Source organism: Trematomus bernacchii, unplaced genomic scaffold, assembly GCF_902827165.1.
Source record: "Trematomus bernacchii unplaced genomic scaffold, fTreBer1.1, whole genome shotgun sequence".
Taxonomy (NCBI): domain Eukaryota; kingdom Metazoa; phylum Chordata; class Actinopteri; order Perciformes; family Nototheniidae; genus Trematomus; species Trematomus bernacchii.
Window position 1 is genome coordinate 29,839,085 of NW_022987739.1, and position 16,498 is coordinate 29,855,582.

The following is a 16,498-nucleotide window of genomic DNA, read 5'->3' on the forward strand; positions in this document are numbered from 1 at the left end:
ACAGTCTCCAAAGCAGAATAAATCTATAACACGACACCAAACATTACAGCATGTTAGAACCTCTCCTGAGCAGAGTTTATAGAGCAGTGTGCAAAAGTCACAGCCCATTACCCAGAGTCTCGTGAGGTCATGTGATCTGAGCTGCCTTCCAGGAAACAGTGAGCCACATGACTCGTGTGTTTGAGTCCCACCTCTGCACACACTCCTCCACACACACATCCACACACTCCTCCACACACACATCCACACACTCCTCCACACACACATACACACACTCCTCCACACACACTTACACACACTCCTCCACACACACATACACACACTCCTCCCTCCCTCCCTAGCAACACAGGCTCACACTGTGTGTGTGTGTGTGTGTGTGTGTGTGTGTGTGTGTGTGTGTGTGTGTGTGTGTGTGTGTCCTAGCATTACTATACTTGTGGGGCTCATGAGGGGAATCATTCATTTTAAGGTGAAGACTTGGTTAGGGTTAGGCATGTGTTGGTTATGGTTAAGGTTAAGGTTAGGATAAGTCTCCAGGAAATGCATGTAAGTCAATGTAATGTCCCCTGAAGTGATGTAAACATGGTGTGTGTGTGTGTAGAGGAGGGACGTCCTCCCTCATCGCTCTCAGAGAAGTCCGATGTGGCGTCGTCCCCCTCTCCTCAGTCAGAGAGGAGAAGCTGGTCCTCCAGTCCAACACACTCCCTCTACAACTCCAGAACACACAGGAAGCCAGAACACCTCCGACGCACCTCCATAGCCTCAGGTAACACACACACACACACACACTCACACTCACACTCACACTCACACTCACACTCATACAGTACAGATGTTGCTATTTGAGCGTTATGTGTCAGGTAAGATAGAAAAGATGTCTCCAGTTGTATTCTTATATTTTTGCAGCTTAAAGTTAGCCTATGTATAATAAACATCAAGTCTCTCAATATCTTGAGTGTGGTGAAATGAATGACGTCTTCATTTCTGTTTTTAAATCTGTAAAAATAGCTGTTTCTCGAACTGGCAAAAAACACAAGATTTGCATTTTATAGGACATTTATTTAATTCCATCTGTCTTTACAATGCTTTTCTTAAACTTTAGTGTATGAACAATTGGTGATTTTGTTTGTTTTGCTTCACACATGTATTGATTGTGTTATCTGTACATTGTAAATGGACAGAAAGCCTCTGTCTTGTAGTGTGTGAAGTAATCTGAAGCCACTGATAACAACAGCTTCAAAAGTGCGTAAGGTAACTGAAGTTAAATGTAAGAAATGTATTGCATTTCAACACTCTTGAAGCTCTTACATTTAGCTGAAGGAATGTTGTTAAATGACACTATATTTATCTGCATGAATAAATCCTGCTCTTTTAAAGAAAATGTAACAATAGGCGCTTTCACACCGCAGTGCTTTTCCCACTTTAGTTCCGATATAGTTCCGCAATGTTGCGTTCACACCCAAAAAATCTAAAATTAGTTCATCAGAACCTTTTTACCCCCTTTTCCGTCCCTGCTAGAGAGCAGGTACTTTCGTGGGAGAAAAAGGTTCCTATGTCTGATTGGCTGGGCGGATTGCAAACCACGCCCCGTAAAACTCCCAAAAAGTTTTGTGAAGCCGCCATTTTATTATCCTCGCATTAGCATTATTAGCATTAGCATTAGCCCCGCGCACCAACGGAGAGAGAATAACTTATGGCAACACCAAAGAAAACATGGGAGCGGTGGAGATGAGGAGGTGTCGGCGTTCTGGCGATTTACTCGGAAGGCTTCAGTAGAAGCAGCTGGGAGTCCCAGCAGCTTCTACTGAAGCCAGTCCCCAACTCCGGGTGGCAGTATACGCCGTGAAGTTGTTTGCGGCCTGCCAGTAAACCCAAAGCAGAAGAAGAAGAAGTGACGTCAGCGGCTTCATTTGCCTAATCCTCCCCCAGGAACTTATTCCGGTGTGAACGCGATCTGAACTTAGTTCATGAGAACTGAAGAGTTCTCATGAACTAAGTTCAGATGAACCTTTGTGGGAAAAGTACTTTGTCGTACTTAGGAACGCCGACACCTCCTCATCTCCACCGCTCCCATGTTTTCTTTTGTGTTGCCATAAGTTAGTCTCTCTCCGTTGGTGCGCTGGGCTAATGCTAATGCTAATAATGCTAATGCGAGCAAATAAAATGGCGGCTTCACAAAACTTTTTGGGATCAGAAATGGGAACCTTTTTCTCCCACGAAAGTACCTGCTCTCTAGCAGGGACTAAAAAGGGGGTGGAAAGGTTCTCATGAACTAAGTTCTAGTTCTGGATTTTTTTGGTGTGAACGCACATTTTCGGAACTATTTCGGAACTATACTGGGAAAAGTACTCCGGTGTGAAAGCGCCTAAAGTGAGGCTGCAAAATTAATCAAAATGTTATTGAAATCTTTATATGGTCCCGTTTAAAAAAAAAAAGTGTAAGATGTGGTCTTTTGCACAGAAGTCCTTGTATTCCACAAACTGTTTTTTTGTAAATCTTGCAGCCCGATAACAGGCAGAGAAGTTGCAATACATATTTTTCTTTCAGATAAATCTTCTGCAAAAAAGGAGCAGATTTTGTGATAATTTAAAACCATATTAATTATGATGTTTGGGGTGAAATGAAATGGCTGTAACGTGGTTCTCATGTCTTTTCTGATTACAGTGGACTGGCCAGGTGAGGGTCTTCTGCTCTGTGTGGTTTTGACTAAATATGCTTTTAGCTTGACTTTAACAACAGAGTGGCCTTAAACTGTTTTCAGTGCATGCGAGTGTTTTAATATCTGCATTTTTAATGAAGCGCTTATTATTAGTCTTTGGTTTGCCTTCAAGTGTTCCACTCAGGTACTAATAATAACAACTGGAATGATGTGAATGACTTTAAAGCTAACATTTCTATCCAACATGTTTTCGTTTATTTGTATTATTGCATCATGTGTTCTTTTATACACATTTGCAAGTTATTCCTGAGGTGTTTGAGTGCATTGTCAAATGTTTGTCCCTTAGCTTTCATGTTAAATGCAGGACTTTAATTATCACCTTACATTCAATATATATATATATATATATATATATAAAAAAGAAAAAGCATATTTGACAATGCAGCAGGACGGATAAGTTCATTTTTTTAATTCTTGTGTTTATGTGTGCTCTTTGTGTTTGTGTGTACATGCATGGTTTCAGATGGCAGCAGGAAGTCAGACACACCTCTCAGTAACCACGACCCTCGCACAGCGGTGCAGCTCCGCACTGCACTGAAGAGGCTGAAGGAGATAATGGAGGGGAAGAGCCAGGTATCACACCTTTACAATCACTTTCATGCTTCATTTGAACATCTGGACATGTCTTAAATGCATATATAGCGACAGCAGGAAACAAACAAAGTCGCTCAGAGGCCTGTTTGCTATTGTATGACACGTTATCAAAAAAGTACTTGCTGAAAAGTACAAATTGTAGTGAATAATAATGTAGTTTAATGAAAAATGAGATGATCAACTTATTTAGCGTAGACATAGACATTGTAATAATGATCAAAGCAATCCTAAAGCTTGCGTTCAACAAAAGATACAATGACCCTGTCACCCTCTCTTCCACACACACACACACACACACACACACACACACACACACACACACACACGTACACATACACATACACACACGCACACATACATACTTACATACATACATACACACACACGCACACACACACACACACACACACACACACACACACACACACACACACACACACACCTCACGCAGGTGAACAGGAGTACCGCCCATAACCATGTGACCCAAACCAACCAACCCATTGCGATCAAACAAATATCTTATAATAATAATACAAACCATTACCCAAATATAAACTAGTACAAAACTAATTTGTCTTAAAACAAAATGCATTACTTTGTACGTTTCATGGCTCCTACAGCATATGTATAACCATTGGCTCAGCAGTAAACACATGTATTCTATATTGTGAGCCATAAAGCAGTGTCCTGTGATGTGTGTGCTCCTCAGGACAGCGATCTGAAGCAGTACTGGATGCCGGACAGCCAGTGCAAAGAGTGTTACGACTGCAATGAGAAGTTCACGACCTTCCGCCGCCGACACCACTGCAGACTGTGCGGACAGATCTTCTGCAGCCGCTGCTGCAACCAGGAGATCCCCGGGAAGTTCATGGGCTACACGGGTAGGAGACAGGAGACAAGATTCAAGATTCAAGATTCAGATTCAAGGCTTTTATTGTCATGTGTACATAGCTACAGTGTAGATATGTCAATGAAAGTCTTAGGTCACAGGCTCCTCCAACAGTGCAACACAATAAAACGGATAAAATACTTAAAATAGTGCAAGTAAATACAAATAAAATAGAATAGAAATAGTGCCAAGTGCCATATTATCAAATTAAAAGCAGAATAATAAAAGCCCAATGGGGGGAAACAGGGTTGGATAAACCTCTTGTGTCAGTAATATAATGTGCATTTCAAATGATTACATTTAGTTTGTCTAATTAAAAAAATTCTACAACAAAATCGTGCAATTTTAAATGTTTGGTGTCCAGGTTTACTTATGTAAAGTCCTATTGGATGGTTTTAGAAACTGTGTGTGTGTGTTAATGTCTCGACCCCCAAAACTAGTTTTCCTTCCCAATCAGAATCAGAATCAGAATACCTTTATTAGTCCCACAAATGTAAAGGGAAATGTACATTGTTACAGCAGAAAAGAGCTAAAGACAGCTTAATGTTACCTAAGTAGCATGCATAAAGCAAATATTAAAGATACAAAAAAAGATTATAATTAAAAACAGTTCTGAGGATTTAGCAGCCAGGTATATATTGCACATTTATTAACGGTATATATATATATTGCACATATTGCACATAGTTGGTGGTTAACAACAATGGGTGTGTACATATCTGTATGTGTCAACTCTCTTTCTTCTACCCTCTTCTCCCAGGAGACCTGCGGGCGTGCACGTACTGCAGGAAGATCGCTCTCAGCTACGCTCACTCAGCTGACTCTGGAACCATCGGAGAGGATCTGAGTGCCCTGTCTGACTCCCCCTCCACGGTGTGTGTGCTGGAGCCCAGCGAGCCTCGCACCCCTGTGGGGGGGCGCAAATCCAGCAGGAACATATTCCTCGAGGAGGACCTCACCTGGCAGAGGTACACACAAAAAAGCTTGAATCAGCTCATGTACACCAAAAAGATCAAGTTCATATTAGTGATATATCTAGATTGAGTGTGACTCTGAATCAGAATCAGAATACCTTTATTCGTCCCACGAGGGGAAATGTATATTGTTACAGCCGAAAAGAGCCAAAGACAGCTTAAAGGTGGGGTAGGTAATTCACTTCAGAAACACTTTTTGTTATATTCCATGGAATGCTCTTAACATCCCGATAGCTATGAATACATTAAATGCTTTGACAATAAATACATAATAAAATGTCATCTGTGGAAGCCGTAGTACTGTAAAAAGTACGACCAATCATCTGAGCCGGCCCGGCTAAAATAACTGGATGGCCTACCTGCCTGTCAGCCTTCCATCTGTGCACAAACTTATCTCGTGCCCTCATTGGTCATGTGCGCGTTCGTAAGTCTGAAGGAAGGGGCAGATTTTTTCCGGTTGTGTACTTTCAAATTCTAGCGCACTCGAGCTGGTTTCTCCATTCTTACCTACCCTACCTTTAATATTACCTGAGAAGCATGTCCGGCAGTGGCTCAGTCAGTAGGGGCTTGGACTGGGAGCTGTAGGGTCGCCGGTTCAAGTCCCCGAACAGACCTAAATATGGAGTGTGGACTGCTACTTGGAGAGGTCCCAGTTCACCTCCTGCCCTGCCGTGGTGCCCTTGAGCAAGGCACCGGACACCCCCCTTCCCCCCCCACTCCCATTGCTCCCCAGGCACTGTACAATAGCTGCCCACTGCTCCTAGTACTAGACTCCTGCTACTAGGATGGGTTAAAAGCAGAGAACACATTTCACTGTGTGTGCCGTGTGCTCTGCATGTGGGACCATTAAAGAGGGTTTCATCCCTCCCTATTCTATTCTATGCATAAAACAAAATATTAAAGATTTAAAATAAATTATAGTAAAAAAAGTTACACAATTTACAAAAAACACATCCTGTAACAGTTCTGAGAATTTAGACCCGATTGCTGAAAATGTGAACAAAATTATCTTGCCAAAATATAATCGTGTCAGCTCAGATGTAATGCCTTACTTGTGGGACAATGTAGTACTTTATCACAGTATCTCACATTAAGTTGATGATTGTGGTGAATTTCTATGATTGGGATAATGGTGAATATCCTCTCATTAGTGAATTGAAAAAAGCTGTCTAGATTACTACCACAGAGTACTTTTCCCTTTTAGTTCCGATAGTTCCTGGGATTTTGCGTTCACACCAAAAAGAGAACTTATATGAGAACTTTTCCCCCCTTTTCAGTCCCTGCTAGACAGCAGGTACTTTCCTGGGGAGAAAAAGGTTCCCATTTCTGATTGGCTGGGCGGATTGCAAACCACGCCCCGTAAAACTCTGAAAAGTTTTGTGAAGCCGCCGTTGTATTTGCTGGCATTAGCATTATTAGCATTAGCATTAGCCCCGCGCACCAACGGAGAGAGAATAACTTATGGGAACACAAAAAAAAACATGGGAGCGGTGGAGATGAGGAGGTGTCAGCGTTTACTCGGAAGGCTTCAGTAGAAGCTGCTGGGAGTCCCAGCAGCTTCTACTGAAGCCAGTCCCCAACTCCGGGGACTTCCGGCCGGGGACTTCGGGTGGCAGTATACGCCGTGAAGTTGTTTGCGGCCTGCCAGTAAACCCAAAGCAGAAGAAGAAGAAGTGACGTCAGCGGCTTCATTTGCCTAATCTTCCCTCAGGGAACTTATTCCGGTGTGAACGCGATCTGCTCTTTAGTTCCATGGGGGTACTAAGTGCTGGGAACTAAGTGCTGGGAACTAAGTACGGCAAAGTACTTGGTGTGAAAGTGGCTCATGTTGCTAGTTATTTTAAGACCTTAATCTTTGCAGGGTTGCCTTATGTTTTATGACACATTTAATTTAATACAAACTTTTCTTTCTGAATTCAATGTGAGCGATTCCAGTATGTTTTAGTGCCATTTTAAGAGATTTTGATCATATTCTGATGATTGTAATGTGTGATGATCTGGGTACAAATCATGAATCGCAGTTGTTTTGGCCAGGATAATCGTGACATAAATCTTCAAGTCGTCCCATGTCATCGTGTACTGTACCTCCACCCATCATCTCTGTGAACCTCCAACCAAAATCCTGACTTCACATCTTGTTTGCCTACAGATTTGTTTCTTTGTCAAATTATGATTCTGCTCATGATCGAAACACACCGCCCTAGTTTCTCATCCTGCTCTTTAAAACATGTGTGTGTGCTTTGTGTGTAACTGAACCCTGTGCATGGTAAAGTCTCATCAAACAGAATCCTATCATGGCATGTTTGATATGCATCTGTCAGCCATGATTAAGAGGAGGTAATGGCTGTTAAGTAGCAGAGTAAGATGTTAAATCAATTTTGTTGCTAATCTTTGACATATCCAAGACTGTGATGAAAAAATCCCCAGATATGTATTATATGGAAAATAACTAATTTTCTCAGTTTTTCTCATTAAAACAACAGCGATTTAATGGCATTTAAAGGGTTAAAATCCTGAAAATGATTACATATTTGGTATTTTGGATTAGGACTGAAGTTGCTTTAAAGATTGAACCCAAAAAAGTGGTGGAACAAATATTTTTATATAATGTTTTTATCAAAATGTTTGGCAGTGGACATTTTTGTCCCGAATGACTAATTAGGGTAGTGCATTTGAATGATACCGGAGGGATCAAGTAAGATGTAAAGAAAGCACTCGTGCAGTGTGGGAAAACTGTATTTTATAAGTAAGGGATAATGTGCAGCGACGCGGTCATTATGGGGAAAAGAACACCGACAGGCAGATCAGGAGCCCGACGCGAAGCGGAGGGATCTAGATCTGCATGAAGGTGTTCTTTTCCCCATAATGACCAAGTCGCTGCACATTATCCCGCTTATTACATGGCCACATTCTCAGCAAAGTAATGATATGATTCCCACTATTAATTGAAATGCTTTTATGGATTTAGAAAATGATTTTATTGATTTAAAAAATAGTTGTATGTATTGATTTAAATTGACATGCATCCGCTAAGGAAAATAGTCCGTTGTTACCGTTTGAAAAAAAAAACGTAGCAACACAACGGCAGGAAGGCGGAGCTTTTTGATTACAGATTTGAAAACATCGTTGCTTGCTTTAAAAGTAGCACAATTCATTATGTCAAACCTTGGAAAGTATCTAGATATCCCTGCCCTAATGCCAAAGTAACTGGCAACTGAATATGTGTCGCCGTTTGATGTCTATGTCTGGACCGCTGCGTAAAAAGGAGGGTTTCTGCCCCGTTACTTCTCCGCTGTTTTCTTGTCGCTCTTGTCTTGTCAGTTAGAAAACTGTATACTGTACACAGTTCAATCGACCGGACTTGTTTGTGCAGATGTGAGCGTCCTTAACAACGGTCAATAAGTCCTTGACAGCGGTCTGTCTGTTCTGGATTAACAACGTGTCACGTGTTCTGAATTGACCAATCAGAATCGAGTATTCAACTAAGCCATGTAATAAATCTTTAATAAAGCATGACTGTTATAAATTATACTGTTATAAGGTCTGATATAATCTTCCTCTTTAAGTCACGTTCTAACTAATAGATTGCATTTTTTGAAGATGTCATTAACCATGCACACAACGCCTTGCAGTGTTTTTTCTGCTTTTTCATATTGGTGTGCATCCTGCTTATTTCCTCTGTCAACCTGCCTCAAACGAAATCTGTTTCCTCTCTCTTTCTCCTGGCATAGAAAAACTCCTATTGGGATGAGAAAGAAGTGAGTCTCGCTTGTTTGTTTTATTTATTTTTCACATCTGTCTGAGCTTTAGCTGTCTGTAAGTAGAAGCTTTCTCGCTCTTTAAAAACATCTGCATGCTCAAAATCACAGATCAAAATGTACACTTCCTAACAAAGATGAATGAATATTGTGTGTGTGTGTGTGTGTGTGACTGTGTGTGTGTGTGTGTGTGTGTGTGTGTGTGTGTGTGTGTGTGTGTGTGTGTGTGTGTGTGTGTGTGTGTGTGTGTGTGTGTGTGTGTGTGTGTGTGTGTGGTGTGTGTGTGTGTGTGTGTGTGTGTGTGTGTGTGTGTGTGTGTGTGTGTGTGTGTGTGTGTGTGTGTGTGTGTGTGTGTGTGTGTGTGTGTGTGTGTGTGTGTGTGTGTGTCAGTATGATTCACCAGGAGCAGCAGAGCAGCGGCCTGACTTCCAGACTCAACACGCTTCAGGAAGACGTCGGAAAATCACCTGCGAGGAAGAGGTAACTCTTTACTTGTGAAATACAGACGATAAAACAATGTCCATACGAGTCGTATATCTTTCAATCTAGTATCGATCCATTTGTTTTGTGTTCAATATGCCAGTCACGCTGAATACAAACAGGTTTAACACAGCTCATCTCGACACGGCTTCTCCAGACACGGTTTGCTACCGTCCCACACACCTGAATCTGATCACCAAGTCATTACATATATACACTCACTCACAAGTGAATGCTCAATCTTGTGTTCAATGGCAGAACTGCATGTTACATTAAACTTGTGCAGACACATACATTATGGCTAGCTTTATTTGAGTACAGTTATTGTGAAAGATCCCTGTTCATGTCCTCCTCAGGTCGGCCAGTGTGACCAACCTGTCTCTGGACCGCTCCGGTTCCTCCATCGTTCAGGCCTACGACAGCTCCGTCAGCCCCCCCTCCAGCAGGGCCCTGTCCGGCACCAAGAGCGGCTCCAAGCTGGACCACAGCGAGGAGGAGAGGAAGATCCTGCTGGTGCTTAGTCTCACATGTTCAACTCCTTGCATCATTCATTCATTTATCATTTAATAATTTAGTTACGGGGCCTTTCTCTGGCCCTTTGCTCTGTCTCTGCTTCTTATCCCAGAGGCTCTGCTGGGTCAGAAGCCTGTGAATCTCCCCTTAATTCTCCTGTCTGGACTCAAATACTATGCCTGTTAACTTGCTAAATTGAAGTATGCTGAACTTGCTGGCTAGTGTTGTTGAGCCGGGTAGGAGGGGCCACATTTGAATGCTATGTTTACAACAAAAAAGGACAAATCGATTCATTCTGCCTTTTTAAAAGAGCAGAAAAACATGACGATTACGTCCCCAAGACAGCGTGTCATGTAATGTCCCTGGCATTGAATTAATTTATCTAAAAAAGGGCGTTAATTGGTATTAAAATGTCTTCAATTCATCTTTTGAATTCTTTAAATTCTTAAGACAGGGGAAGTGGGTTATTATGAATCAATTATGAATCAATCTCTAAATAATCTACTTTTTTGACAATCATTTACCAAATACACTCAAACTTATGTCACAAATGTATGGATAGTTTATTTTAAAGAGTCTTACATGTATCTTTCTTTACACTGTACCAACCCTGTGATTTCGACATACTGCTGTTCTTGTTCTGCAGGACTCGTCGCAGCTGAAGGACTTGTGGAAGAAGATCTGCCACAACAACACAGGGATGGAGTTCCAGGACCACAGATACTGGCTGCGGACCTACCCCAACTGCATTGTGGGAAAAGAGCTCGTCAACTGGCTGCTGAGGAATGGCACCATCTCCACCAGGTAGCATCTCGCTGGAGAAACTTTTACGTTACTGTGTCGTGTTCATGGTCTTCGGAAGGATAGCCTGGAGTTATATGGAAATATGGTGATTTGTCAAGCTTAAGATCAAAAGATTGAAATAATTTGTACCTAAAGAATCATGGATCATACAGATAACATCTGGACCAATTAGCCCTTTTTTTTCTTTGTATATTCCTTTATAAAGATATATTTTTCATCCAATCGGTAGAATACGAACAGTAATTACCTAAAATAATGGATAACTGCAGCCTTATGTAGAAGCTGTTCTTGATCTTGTGTTTCACTTTTAGTATTTCCTCTTACTTCAATGAGTGTTTCAGGGCGCAGGCGAATCCATTTTTTGTTCAGTCTTATTTTCTCTTTTGTGCATTTCCCATTGCATTTACAATAGCTGCACCTTCGTTAAAAGCTGCTCCTGATCTTGTGTTTCACTCTCCCTCTTACCTTAATGTTTCTGTGTTTCAGGGCGCAGGCGATCGCCATAGGTCAGGCGTTAGTGGACGGCCGCTGGCTGGACTGCGTCACACAAAACGACCAGCTGTTCAGGGACGAGTACGCTCTCTACCGCCCCCTGCAGGTAAATCAGTCATTTGATGTGATGCAAAAAAAGCTTGACATTTGCTTCAACAAACTACAACTCACATGTTTATATTGTTTGATTGAACGGCGTCCTATGATAATACAAGAGTAAATATGACTATTATCTTCACCTGGCATATTGACATTTATTTATTAGGACAAACCCCTTGAGATGCACCATCTCGTTTTCAAGGGGGTCCCGACAAAAGCAATGTCCTACAGACATCCATGAACATCTCTTTGTTTGTCCTCCAGAGCACAGACTTCTCAGAAACTCCGTCTCCAGACAGCGACAGCGTGAACTCTGTGGAGGGACACTCAGAGCCGTCCTGGTTCAAAGACATCAAGTTTGATGACAGCGACACAGAGCAGCTGGCAGATGAGGCCGAGGACACCATGCCCAGTATGTATCACATGTTTAAAGGTCACCTATTATGCAAAATCCACTTCTTCATGTCTCTTCTACATCAACATGTGTCCCCTCTTCTTCATGTCTCTTCGACATCAACATGTGTCCCCTCTTCTTCATGTCTCTTCTACATCAACATGTGTCCCCTCTTCTTCATGTCTTTTCTACATCAACATGTGTCCCCTCTTCTTCATGTCTCTTCTACATCAACATGTGTCCCCTCTTCTTCATGTCTCTTCTACATCAACATGTGTCCCCTCTTCTTCATGTCTCTTCGACATCAACATGTGTCCCCTCTTCTTCATGTCTCTTCTACATCAACATGTGTCCCCTCTTCTTCATGTCTTTTCTACATCAACATGTGTCCCCTCTTCTTCATGTCTCTTCTACATCAACATGTGTCCCCTCTTCTTCATGTCTCTTCTACATCACCATGTGTCCCCTCTTCTTCATGTCTCTTCTACATCAACATGTGTCCCCTCTTCTTCATGTCTCTTCTACATCAACATGTGTCCCCTCTTCTTCATGTCTCTTCTACATCAACATGTGTCCCCTCTTCTTCATGTCTCTTCTTCATCAACATGTGTCCCCTCTGTGGAAAGAGATTCTGAAAGTGTCAGGAACAAAGATTCTCTCTCTTTTTGTCCTGATCCATTTCTATAAAAACCTGTCTGAAAATGAGCTGATCAGATTTTGGCCACTTTATGATGTCATAACGATGTTTTGTCTTGTGTAACCATTAGCCAATCACAACCAAGGTAACCCCCCCCCCCCCTTATCACCTGAATCTCCTCCTAGAGCACCATTGTGTTCTTTTTAACCAAATCTCTCTCAGAGGGGCGTGGGGAGGGGCTCCTTATTTTCATCTAAAGTAACAGACAGAGAATCAGCACTTTGGAAACAGGGCTGAAACAGAGGGGATTATGGGATGCTGCAATGATCTGTTTGGTGTTTCAGCCAATCAGAGACAGGTTCTGTATATATCTGAGACCTGTGATATATTGATGAAGAACAGTATAATAGGGGACCTTTAATGCTTTAATAAAACGTTTTTTTTTACACCTGCAGCTTTAATAGCTTATGTCCTTGCTCTTGGCACCGGACGCATTTTTAAAGAATCGTTGAGGTTTGCACTGTTGGTACACTTTGAGATCTGGGTTATTGTGATGGCATTTCTGACCTTTTTCTGAGTTTTTCCAGTAAGTTATTCCATAATAAATATAATCATTAGATAATAGTTTAAAAAAGCTCCACTTTAAACCCAAATTCAACAGTAAAACCAGCTGTATTACATTTTGTATTTTAACTGCACCTTTCTGTATTCAGTTACACCGTTTTACATATGATTAGATTAGATGTATTGTCATTATACAAGTACAACGAGAAGAGTAAAGCGACTCCTTTTAAGGTGCTATCAAAACATTCAGAATAGACAACATGCAGCATTCAAACATACATAAAAGAATGTGTATTTATATATGTATTTTTTTTTAAAGCTTGAATCTAGAATATATCACAGTGTCAGAATCAGAATACCTTTGTTAGTCCCACAGAGGGGAAATGGACATTGTTACAGCAGAAAAGAGCCAAAGACACTGTAGGGGTGGGCGATACCACAAAATCTGGATTCAATCCGATACCAAGTATTTCAGGGCCAGTATCGCCGACACCGACACCGATACTTTATAACAATACAAAGTGGCCACACATCACAGTTCGCTAAGTTTTCATTGACAGTAGTGAAATAGGTCCACACAACGATCCTCTTTCTCTCATCCATTGTGTGTGTGTGTGTGTGTGTGTGTGTGTGTGTGTGTGTGTGTGTGTGTGTGTGTGTGTGTGTGTGTGTGTGTGTGTGTGTGTGTGTGTGTGTGTGTGTGGTGTGTGTGTGTGTGTGTGTGTGTGTGTGTGTGTGTGTGTGTGTGTGTGTGTGTGTGTGTGTGTGTGTGTGTGTGTGTGTGTGTGTGTGTGTGTGTGTGTGTGTGTGTGTGTGTGTGTGTGTGTGTGTGTGTGTGTGTGTGTGTGTGTGTGTGTGTGTGTGTGTGTGTGTGTGTGTTCGCCTGTGTTCGACTGTGTTCGACTGTGTTCGACTGCACATAGTTTTTGATGAAATTGACGAGTAGAGGAGAGGGGGGAAAAAGTATAAAAGTATCGATCCTATTGGCTCTAGTATCGATATTTTGAAACGTATCGTAATATCGGAAGTATCGATATTTTGGGATCGATCCGCCCACCCCTAAAAGACAGCTTAATGTTACCTGATAAGCATGCATACAAAAATATTAAAGATAACAAAAAATGATAATAAAAAAAGGTAAGACAATTTACAACAAATAAAAAATAGTCTGTTCGTACTTTTGAATTCTATAAATGATCTGAACACTTCCTCCTTCACTTTGGGTTTCTGTGGATCACTGAGCTTCCTCTCTGTACAGACTCAGCGAGCCCCAGTAAGAGAACATCAGTCAGCAGTTCCCAGTCGGCAGTGGACAGTGACTCAGCGTCCTCCATCAACCTCAACATGGAGCAGAACAACGTCAACTTCCACATCAAGAAGCAGGCCAAATATCCTCATGTGCCTCCTGCCTCTGAGCAGAAAGGTAAACAACCCGTGATATATAATGTTGATTTACCTTATCATCATATTTAGTTAAATCTTTTTGCACAATGTAATAGCTGTAGAATAAAGACACCAGCAGCATTTGGATTGGTTCCCTATAAACGTCACTTTCACTTCGCTATTCTGTTCACCACCGAAAGAAGTGGTCTATTTTCACTTCAAATTCTACGTCCAGCATTTTGATCGTTTTAAATTCTTTTATATTTATCTCCTTTTGACATGTAATGGACAACAATATTTTGTATTACTGCCGATTTTTATTCCATATTTTATTCCTTCTTATTCCATTCCATTACAATGTAAATATTGTTATATCAGGGTGTCCGCGGGGTCTTAAAAAGTATTAAAAGTTGATAAATCAATTTAGCGAAAATTAACGCTATAAAAAAGTAATAAACGGCATTTTCCAAGGTATTACATTTTGTAGTTTGTTTCCAATAAGTATATAAATTGTCCAAAGAGGTTGTATTCTACAGTTTGCCTGAATGTAATCATTGCGTAGGTGTGTAGTGTGATTCTGTGTAGTTTATTTATGGCATCCCGTTGGATTTGACGTCATCTGAACAGGACATCTCACGCTCACTGCTTGATAGCGCGCCAAGGTCCGTTTACGCCGGTTGTTAAACAACATCGTTATGGGGAAATGCAAGTCTGCGTCCAAATGGTTGGAAGATAAGGAGGAAGGACAATCAATACTGTATATAGTCAATGTGAGGTAAAGTGTGTCGCCAAGGTAACCGGTTAGAACTCAAAGTGGCGATGAGGTCTTAAAATGTATGGAAAGGGTCTTAAAAAAGGTCTTAAAAGGAATTACATCTGACTTCAGGATTCCTGCACATACCCTGTATATATATATATTATATATATATATATATAATATATATATATATATATATATATATATATATATATATATATTATATGTTATATTTTACTATATTTTTATTTATTTTTGATATTTTTCTAGTTCTCTACCTGTGTTTTTAATTCTTGTTTTTATGCACCATGACATCAAGTCAAATTCCTCGTACGTGTAAACCTACCTGGTAATAAACCTGATTCAGATTCTAAAGACTTCTTACCAGCCTACAGCTGCAATTCAATCAGGAGAGACGGTTTTGATGTAAGAATATATATTTATTGCCAAGAATACTCAAATGAATGTAATGGAGTTTTGGCGATTAGGCCCCGTTGTGCAGGAGTATCATGCGGGAGGGGAGAACCGATCCGATGAAACCCCCCGGGGTCTAGACCCTGGTGGTGGTGAATGGATGGTTGGGGTCGGTCTGAAGAGGAGTGGCTTAGCTTGACCCTGGTGGTGGTGAATTGATAGTTGGGTTCGGTCTGAAGAGGAGTGGCTTAGCTTGACCCTGGTGGTGGTGAATGGATAGTTGGGTTCGGTCTGAAAGGGAGTGGCTTAGCTTGACCCTGGTGGTGGTGAATGGATGGTTGGGGTCGGTCTGAAGGGGAGGGGCTTAGCTTGACCCTGGTGGTGGTGAATGGATGGTTGGGGTCGGTCTGAAGGGGAGGGGCTTAGCTTGACCCTGGATTCAGAGGGACAGGAGGTGAAAAGGGGTGGAGGAGGGTGGCGTCGAATCACCTGAAATGACAGCTGTCAGAGGGGGAAGAGCAGATTTAAAAAGGGTTAGCGGAGCGCTATGATAGGCTTGTGAGAATAGAGCGAAGTGATTGGTTAAGCTGGGGAGTGACGCCCCCGATCACTTATTGAGAGGAGAGAGAGTAGTAACATGGACATAGTAAATTAATGAGAAAAGACGGTCTTCCTGGTTGAACTTGCGCTGAGCTTCATTAAGGCAGAAATGTAATCTTAACAAAACTGTGTGGAAACTTCAAATAAACTGCACTTTTCTTGTTATCTTGTCACAAATTCTTGACTCTATTTAGTTTTTAAAGAATCCCAACTACATACAGAGATCATTAACACTGTAAAACAACTGAACACTTACAGATATAACTTATAAATCCTGTATCTAACAAGCCCTCTCTTCTTTCAGCTGAGTATCTCTTGTCTGAGGACGGAGGACAGAATATCGTCATAAGTGATGCCTTTATCAAGGGTAGGAACTCTGCACTTCCTTATTGATTTAATCAGATAATATATTACATTTCCCAGCTAG

At 41.4% G+C, this 16,498-nt stretch overlaps 1 protein-coding gene across 5 annotated transcripts in view; it reads left to right on the forward strand.

The window, feature by feature from the left end:
• The window catches only part of pikfyve (phosphoinositide kinase, FYVE finger containing), a 56,414-nt gene that overhangs the window by 5,698 nt on the left and 34,218 nt on the right, over positions 1–16,498 (forward strand). For 2 of the 5 annotated variants that reach the window (XM_034146477.1, XM_034146473.1), the window contains exons 3-15: positions 602–766; positions 2,665–2,676; positions 3,183–3,292; positions 4,023–4,194; positions 4,963–5,170; positions 8,908–8,934; positions 9,325–9,414; positions 9,771–9,927; positions 10,574–10,731; positions 11,218–11,329; positions 11,587–11,734; positions 14,176–14,340; positions 16,376–16,438. In XM_034146477.1, coding sequence (XP_034002368.1) covers positions 602–766; positions 2,665–2,676; positions 3,183–3,292; positions 4,023–4,194; positions 4,963–5,170; positions 8,908–8,934; positions 9,325–9,414; positions 9,771–9,927; positions 10,574–10,731; positions 11,218–11,329; positions 11,587–11,734; positions 14,176–14,340; positions 16,376–16,438 — 1,587 coding nt within the window. The remainder of the gene's footprint in view (positions 1–601; positions 767–2,664; positions 2,677–3,182; positions 3,293–4,022; positions 4,195–4,962; positions 5,171–8,907; positions 8,935–9,324; positions 9,415–9,770; positions 9,928–10,573; positions 10,732–11,217; positions 11,330–11,586; positions 11,735–14,175; positions 14,341–16,375; positions 16,439–16,498) is intronic. The other 3 variants (XM_034146474.1, XM_034146475.1, XM_034146476.1) reach the window with 3 other exon arrangements.